General features: G+C 37.5%; 1 protein-coding gene across 2 annotated transcripts in view; it reads left to right on the top strand.

The window, feature by feature from the left end:
• The window catches only part of PLCZ1 (phospholipase C zeta 1), a 60,170-nt gene extending 51,291 nt beyond the window's left edge, over nt 1-8,879 (top strand). For both annotated transcript variants that reach the window (XM_026066929.1, XM_026066928.1), the window contains exons 10-13: nt 1,031-1,203; nt 4,021-4,153; nt 5,239-5,388; nt 8,797-8,879. In XM_026066929.1, the coding sequence (XP_025922714.1) occupies nt 1,031-1,203; nt 4,021-4,153; nt 5,239-5,388; nt 8,797-8,879 (539 nt within the window). The remainder of the gene's footprint in view (nt 1-1,030; nt 1,204-4,020; nt 4,154-5,238; nt 5,389-8,796) is intronic.
• Nucleotides 8,880-9,345: the final 466 nt, after the last annotated feature.

Below are 9,345 nucleotides of genomic sequence, written 5' to 3'. Positions count from 1 at the left end.
AGGGGACTGGAGCATCTCTCTTATGAGGAAAGACTGAGAGAGCTTGGCCTGTTTAGCCTGGAGAAGAGAAGGCTGAGAGGAGATCTTATCAATGTGTACAAGTATGTGAAGGCAGGGTGTCGAGAGGATGGGGCCAGACTCTTTTCAGTGGTGCCCAGCGACAGGACGCAAGGCAACGGGCACAAACTGAAACACAGACAATTCCAGCTGAACATGAGGAAATACTTTTTCACTGTGAGGGTGACAGAGCACTGGAACAGGTTGCCCCGAGAGGTTGTGGAGTCTCCTTCTCTGGAGATATTCAAAACATGCCTGGACGCAATCCTGTGCAACGTGTTCTAGGTGACCCTGCTTGAGCAGGGGGGTTGGACTAGATGATCTCCAGAGGTCCCTTCCAACCTCAGCAATTCTGTGATTCTGTGATTCTGTAATTCTATAAGCTCATATATATTAGCACTGAATTTCGTAATTCCAACCTAAAGCTTCTTGATCTTCTTTTTGACATGGGTCTGTGATGAATTCTGCACCATCACTAATGTTAGCTAGAAACCTATGTTTTTCCCTTACGTAGCAGAACTTTCTAAGTGTGTTCAGGGTCCAGGATTTTACTGCAGTAGAGAAACTAGCCTATGAATTTAGTCCTCATGGACAAAAAAAATTCTCTCGTTTCATATTCTCCCAGGTCTAATTTATAAGAAAAAGGGAAAATACAGTACACATTGCAGTGTAGAAAATCTATAGGATAATTATTAAAATGTGGTGCATATTCAGTTTTAAATAGTTCACTTCTTGTTTTTGTACATGAATCATTCATTATTGAAAATTGTTAAATTTAAGAGAAATAGCAATATCTTATATGTGAGGAGAAAGGTATACATACTTTAATCTATTATGCTTTTGCTTTTATGATTACTATCAGAGAGTCATTCTATAAATTGTTAACTGTAATATATAAAATATGAAATGTAATATGGAAATATGAAATATGAAAATATGTATTTTCAAAATACATGCTCTTTTTTCTTTATAGTGGCCTTAAATTTCCAGACACCTGGAGTACAAATGGAATTGCAAAATGGAAAATTCCTAGACAATGGTGGTTGTGGCTATATTCTGAAGCCAGAATTCTTGAGAAACCGCAATTCAACGTTTAACCCACACAAAGTAGCAGGAGAAAGTAGTCCAGTAGCTCTTTCAATAAGGGTAAGTTTAGTTAATTCCTGATTTGTTCCATAAAATGTGAAGAAAACTGCCTTTAGGTAGTTCAGACCTATTAATTTATCTATTATTGGTATCTCATTTTATCCTCATTCCAGTTTGCTGAAAAGTTTAATGTTGATTTTTAACAGCACACCACTCTCATACAGTAGGTATTGCTGCTTCACTGGTTTCCCATCTGTAGTTCACTTCTGTTTATAAAAAGCATTTGTTCAGACATTAAAAGAGTTTGTAAAAACACATGATTTTCACAGTGTTGTATATGAGAATAAAAATAAAGCTTGCATTGGTCACAGGTGTAGTTGACAAGGGGACATGTGAGCTATAGTTGTAGGGACCAAACTCTATGAAAACTTTCATAAATTGAATATGCAGTTTTCATGCTATTTTATTCAAGTATTAGGAATATCCTGTACTATGATAATGCTAATTGACAAAGGCAAACATTTAAAGATATGATAGCAAACTTTATACTTCTTTTAAGTTTCATTATCTTCCTACACCTATGTAAAAACTGTTTATCATCTTAAAAAAATATAAAAAAGGGTAAAAATGGGGATGAATTAATAAGCATTTAAATTATTTCTACTTCTCCCACATTCAAATCTTGTTTAGTTCTTAAAAAATACTAGAAATAGATGTCATCTAAAAATAATGGATTAGAAAAACCCTGTTTTTGAGGTCAAGTAGATATTTTACAATTTTTAGAAAACTACCTTTTCCCAATGAAAAATGCTATGTCTGATCACATAGTATACTGCTTGCATAAGTGCTATTTAATTAGCATAACATCAGTGTATAATTGATATTTCATTTCTTTCAGAGAAATAAATTGTGGGAATGAAACATTAGCTAAATAACAATTACAAAATGCTTACACAATGTGTGCACCTTATCCAGAACATTTTAGTTTCCTTTCAGTGAGCATACCGATCACACAGTAGACATAAACATGATTTCAAGCACCCATGACTACACACCAGTTATTTTAGCCTTTATTTATATAAGGCTGTGTGATTAAAGATGAGGAAAAATCCCAGATTGTAATCCAGGCGACAGACAAAATGATTGACTATGCAAAGGAAATTTCTGAGTATGGAAGACGTTGGAAAAGAGAAAGGCAGCTTTTGAGACTGATGACATAGCTGGGAAGGACAGGCTGGACAGGGCAGGCTCCAGGGCAGTGCTGGCATCCCCCTGGCCGGCGGATGGACTATAGGATTCAGAGAGCCCAGTTAATATGGTTGGCAGCAAAAAACAGGAGATGGTGGTGGAAGACAAAAAATTCAGGAGCAGGAGTCAAAGGAAAAACAATTTCTGCTGAAGAAGAGTTGCCAGTTTGATGAAGGGAGAAATTAGTTTACAGTTAGAGGTCAAACATATAAAACATCTGGGTGTCAAAAACCTCTCAGATTGCATCTGAATGAGTAGCTCATTTTAGAGAGGGATATAGGTGAACACAAAAATCACTGGGGCTGATTTTACTGAATCCAACAGCCCTCTTTTCTGATGTGCCCATAATTCCCCTCAGTAGGAAGAGAGCATAGCCTTTGAAACACAAATATGCAAGGTAATTTATATGGAAACTTCTGAGCTCAGCAGGTTATTTTCTCTCTCTCTGTTTCACCTTGGCTCCTACAAATGTTCGGCTCCATTTATGGATGTAGGTCACAGCAGGCCGAAAGCAGCTCGCTCTGCTCCTACCTGGAGTGTGGAGCTGAGAATGGGCAGGAAGGAAGCAAAGGGGTAAGACCAGGAGGCAGCGCTTGGCCCGCGCGGCTGGATTTTAGAGATGACATTCACATGTCAAAGGAAGCCCCTGGTTTTAAGTGGGCAGTCTGTCAGCGCTTGCAGCTTGCAAAGCTTTCTCATGAGGCTAACAGCTATTTTCCAGGGGCTAGGCAACATTAGGGTTCGCTGGGCCACTGGCTTTGCATGTGTCAGGCTACAACTTTCCTTGGAGCAAGGTGTTAAAGGAAATACCTAAGCACAAGATGGAATTTGTGGCTTTGACTTTTTACAGATCGAAAGGGTTGACTAGAATCTGTATGATGAGTTTTAACATTTAGTTCTGAGATTCGGACCGTAAGAGTCACATCTTCTGCCTAAGCTTGAAGACTTACTTAGCTCTCTTGATACATTCCACCACTGCTGTCTAAAATGCAGATTACTGTATGGATGCTTATCCTTTCCTAGGTGTACCAAAATATAGCTAGAAAGCAGACAAAGCTTTGACTGTCATAAATCCCTTGTTAGACCTGCTGCCAGAACACCAGGTAGCCTGAGGCAAAATTTCCAGGGAACTAACTAAATTAAGGAGAAAAACATCAGGGTGCCTACTAACTGCTGAATTTTTATGTTTGACTTTGAAAGAGAAGGAACACAGGTAAGGAACTCTGCTACACAGCCTGTAACACAATGCTGATGTCACCCTGGGTGTTAGCGCTGGTCCGCTAGACACAGCTTTAATAGAAGTTTGTAAGCTTCACCTCAAAAAATGCAAAATCACTAGACTGAGTCCTCAGACATTTTTATTTTGTGTACTAACCAAATGTTATTTTTATGGCTAGTTATCGAGTAAAAATGCTTAAATCTGAAAATTATTATTTAAAACACAGTGATATCAAATTAAACAGGAAGTATCCTATTCTTAATTTCATTGTGTTTAGTATGTATTTTTATAACAGTTTCTATATGGCTGGTACATGCTTCCTATAGTTGTTTCTTATAGAATTTTTTTTGGTTATTACGTACAGACCATTTCTAGAATTATTTCAATACATTACAACTTTCATTTTCCAGCTCATCAGTGGTCATCAGTTACCACGCAGTAATCTATCGAAGACTAACAAAGCTGACCCTTTAGTGCAGATAGAAATTTATGGTGTGCCAGAAGATCAAACAAAAAGGCAATCTAGTGTTGTAAAAAGCAACGGTGAGCATCGGTCTTATTCTCTTAACTGTGAACAAAAGACAACAATATTTCATGTGGAATAGCCATTTTTCCTTTCCAAAAAGCTGTTATGTATTTGTGGAGGCTGCAATTATTTCTGTCTAGACTGGGACCTTGTGGTACAAAATCTGTAGCAGAACTTCATTCTGTGTGCCATTTTTGTAGAGCAGGAGGTTAAGGAAGCATAAACTCCCCTAGACAGTAGCTCTCTTCTAAAGGAAAATGCATTGTCTTTACTCACCATTAAATAAAAGAATTTTTGTGAAGAAATTTCTGTGACTTCTCCACTTAGCTCTTTCATGAGGTTTCTAGTAAGACCAGCCCCTTAACTGCTTGAGAGATGAAGTGCGTGCTCTTTGTATTTGTCTTCAAGCATCCTCTTACCTTTATCATGTAGACCTCCTTAATGTCTCAGCCTAAAGGTTCTCTGTGATCTCCCTTCTTCCAGGCTTCTGTCTTCTGTTTTTCCCTTCTCCTTTTTGTAGATGGTTGATGTTTTAAACTGGCTCTTGAATTCCTGTTTCTTTCTGTATGAACTTTTTTCAGGAAGAAGTGCCCCCTCCTGTTCCAAGTCCTCTTTTTGGTTTTTGTTTTTAGTCAAGTCATCTCTTTTCTACCTTGATTTGTTTAGCTTCTACCTCATTTCCAACACTGTAAAAAGAGAAACTTTGGCAAAAACATGAAACTGGTTCAGCTGAGTAGAGATTCTGAATCTGGTGTCACTGTCCCATTTTGCTCTCTTCAAAGAGAAGATACCAAGTTTCTTAGGCTTTTGATTTACACTACTATATAGCTATTGCATGGAAATCCCGAGAAGGGGCTGACATGCATACTGTAGGCATGTCTCAAGCTGCCTATGCTGGCTTCAATCTGAGGGTTTCTCTTTGACTGCTTTTACTCCACAATCTATACAATAGATTTGACCTATACCACTGCAATCAGTGGGATTTCCACCATTTATTTTAGTATCTCTGCCAGTTCAGACTAGTGATAGCAGATACAGTTCTGACATTAAACAAAAGGAATGCAATGTTATTTTGATACTGTGCATTTTCTCTTTTCATCAGCTTTGAGCCCCAGATGGAATGAGACTTTTACGTTTACTGTCCAAGTTCCAGAGCTGGCACTGATACGCTTCAACGTGGAAGATCAGATATCTCTGGCTGCAAATGAATTCCTTGGCCAATACACTTTACCAGTGCTGAGCCTGAGCAAAGGTAATATTCTTAGGAGTGAACTGCATATAATAGCACAAAGTAACCTATAACAACAGAATTTTTTATCCTTACTGTAGTATTGATGGAGTACAGCATTATGTTCATTTCCCACAAGAAGCTTTGCATTATGTATAATAATAGGTAAAAATTGCACTCTTTGTATTTTTAAGACATTGTAGTCTCTGAATGCAAATCCACAGTATAGAAATCAAAAGAATATTTATGACTGTTAATTATTCCTACTGCAGTATTCCTCCACTTCCATTCCAAGCAGAAACAGATCAGACAGTATTTTAGCTTGTTCCAACAGGAAGCGAGAACAGCGATTAGTCAAAAGCACCACAAAGGCAACAGTTTTGTGCACTTGCTACTCAGTCAGGCCCAAATAACAATACAATCCCCCCCAAAAAAAACCCCAAAACCCACAAAACCCTCATACTACCTATCTGCAACTTTTCAGAGCAGAGAAAGAAGAAAATAAATTAAGCATAATATTTACAGTTTTATTATTGGTAGTATTTTTTTTTTTATTGTACCAGCATAGCTCCTGGAATCTCACAGATTAATAGGCTGTGCAATAAAGAGCAGACACAGAAGTCAGTAGGCCAAGGAGAAAGGCTTATGTAAAATGGCTGTTTACTATATTGAATTTCCAAAGCTATTTCTGACAAAACAAACAGAACCAACTTTTATTAGCGAATGAAGATGTGAAGGCAAAAAGTCAGAGCTGGCAATGGGCACTGTGCCTTTTTTATTAAGCTTAACAGGATTTTTAATGGCTTTTTCCTTCCAGGTTCTGAAAACATCATAGAGCTGTTTGTGATTCTTTCTAGAAGGAGAGGAGTTGCACAAGAACAAAGACATTTACTCTTAAAGCACACTTGCCTTTCTCCAACATAAATCTTTACACTGATCACCATCTATTTTCCCTTTATTTGCATGTTTCGTGGAAATAACCCCCCCTGATATCTGAGAGAACTTTAAATAGCAGACATTATAGCTTAAATATGGTTGCAAAACCATCATTTTGGGCAAATTTATTTGTAGAATTTTTCAGTGCATCTCTAGTGTGCCTGTATAGTTTAATTTGGGTCACAAATGATGAATTTACATTTTTTGAAATGCAAGAGAATGCAGATTCTACACTACAGATTTTGAGTGGAGTAATTTTAAAACATTAAGAAACGAGTGTAGATGCAATAACTATAAACAGTGCCAAACAAATTGCCCCCCCCCCCTTAATACACAGAAAAAAATGTAAATGTCATTAAGCTACCCAGGGGCATAAATGAAATGCTGTTAAAAAACAAGCTGACAGCTAATTTCAGAATTCATGGTGATACTTAACATTGAGACCTCTGGATTCCCAGGCTGGAACCACAATTTTGCCTTAGGTACCTATGCTCCCAAAATAGTGAGAGGGGAATATAATGTGTCTTACAAGGGGATTCACAACAGTCTGTATTTCTGAGAACTGTCTAAGCCAAAATACTAAGGAGTGAGTTATGACTTAAATCCTACCCCTCTTCAAGGCTCTGATGCTTTATTCTGCACTACAGGACTGCCCCTCCTTCCCTAGGACTCATATCCCTGAGGTTTCCCCTGAGGGCAGGTTGCTTAAGCTCATCCTTCCAAAAGCTGAGCAGTGCTTACATCTCTTTTTTTTTTTTTTTTTTTTTGAACAGGTGACAGCACAAAGTTTTGCCATTGCCACCCTCCCCTGCACTCTCTGCTGAAAGGATTCAAATTTATATCTTCACTTTCCTCCCTCCCCCAGCAGTCTCCCCACCACTCAGCTGTAAATTGCCCTGGGGAAGGGTGCTTGCTGCCCACCTGTGGGAGCATTTCATTTTTCATGCAATGATTAAGCAGATACATTGAAAGAGGGGCTGAAAAATGAAAATAATTCTCTAGCTGGGAGGTTAAAGACTAGAGAAGGGGGCTGGGTTATAGGCCCCATCTCTATGACTTTATTATGTAAAATCCTTAAATAACAGAACAAGAATGCAAACATCCCACGTCCCACAACCATACTATCATCACTGGGTCAATGAATAGTTAATTATTTCATACAAATTGGAACAATATCAATAGAAAGGAAGACGTTTTACTTCACTCATGACACTGTAGAATACCATATAGCTAGGGGCTAGAAAACAGTCCTTGGAAATGAGTCTTAGTCTTCCACATACTGGGTGAATGCTCTAAAATTGATCTCTAATGCATGTTACCTCCTGCACTGTAACTTGAAAGAAAAGCTGACTGTTGCCAGTTTTTGTATGGAACCTGATTTGTCCGGTGCACTCAGACTGAGCCCACTAGACTAAACCAATGAGCTGAGGAAAGCAAAGGCACATGAGCGTCTTGTAGGTGAACTAGGTGCCRATTTGCTCAGCTTTAATATCTGCTGCCCAGCAGCTGAACCTTAGGTGCCAGGTGGACTTTCATGTTGGACAAAAAAAAGAAAATCCAAGCCCAAATGAGGCTCCCACAGACTGTATTTAAAGAAGAATTTTGAAAACTGTAGCTATGAACACAGATACTTACTCATAATAGATACTTAAATAACTGCAGCTATAAATACATAGATAAAATACAGAAAATATTTAATTTACCAAAATTTTGACACTGTTTAATATTATGTAATATGGACATTTTACAATTTTATAAAGCAAAAAAGATTTTGGGTTGGGGAGGGGATTTGTTTTGTTTTCAGAGCAGGAAAGTTAGTTAAGTCTGAAGTTTAGAAATACGGCTTCTCCAAATGCTTCAGGTCTCCAGATGCATTTAGTTTCTGAATTATGCCATACCTCTGATACTGGAGAACAATCTTGAATGAAAAAGATCTTTAACAGGTTTAAGAGGTCATGGCTAGGAGACAATCTCATGCTACACCTTTTCTCTGCTTCAGCTGAATAGAGTGTTACCATTGCAACACCGAATGCTTTTTTTCCCAGAATGGGGAAAAAAATGCAGAATGGTTGTTTTCCCAGAAGCCGTATCACTGTTGATTCACAAGTTATTTAATTGGAGGTGCTATAAGAACAGTGTGTGCATCACAGTTTTCTGGATATTAAAATGTGTGCTTTCCTAATCTTTAAATATCATTGGGATAGAAGTCTTCAGTTTGAAAACCAAGAACATCCTTAAAGGCACTGAAAGTTTATAATGGGAGTTTTTCTGTCCAAAAATGCCAGAATTGAAATATTGTATATGTAGAGGAGAAAACCAGTAGATATGGGTTTGCAGATCTCTATGATTTCAGTTTATTTTTAAGTGTTATTTAGAGAATCATAAATTATGCTTCATTTGCACAGTAGATGATTATGTAAATTCTGATGGAGATAACTCCATCATAAGCTTTGCATTTGTGGTTAATATACTAATGAAGTGTCATTACATTTACAGGTTACTGTAACATTCCTCTGTTTTCCAAAGCTGGTGACAATCTTGAACCTGCATCACTGTTTGTTTACGTCTGGTACTATTAACACGGCTCCACGGTAGCAGTAGTTTCGAAGCACCACGTCCTGCTCAATAAAGCAGACATCACAAGGCTTGCAACAACCCAATGGTCTGATTTCCACAGTGGCATATTCTCAATGATTTTATTAAGCTAATGGGACTTCTTGTGTGAGTAAAGGGTATCCTAAAAAAGTAATGGCTCCAGAATTCGGCCCTACTGCAATTTAGAAATAATTCAGAAGGACTGAACTTTTTGAGGACATTTTGATAAATTCAATTAATAATTTTATTTGCAGCTAATTGCAAAATTATGATTAATTGCTGAATGAGAATAATGGTTTAATATTTATGATCTAAGACTTCAAAAATTATGAGCATGTGACAGTGAATTTTTTATTTATACTGAGCAAAAGCTTTAACCATTGTACAATCAATCAGTCTTTTCAAGGAAATGTGAAAAATGACACATACAATTTACCCTTTAAATTCATA

This window comes from Apteryx rowi, unplaced genomic scaffold (assembly GCF_003343035.1).
Source record: "Apteryx rowi isolate R43461 unplaced genomic scaffold, aptRow1 scaffold_25, whole genome shotgun sequence".
In the NCBI taxonomy this organism is placed as follows: domain Eukaryota; kingdom Metazoa; phylum Chordata; class Aves; order Apterygiformes; family Apterygidae; genus Apteryx; species Apteryx rowi.
The sequence above is the reverse complement of the archived record's forward strand: the minus strand, read 5'-3'. Positions and strand labels throughout refer to the sequence as shown.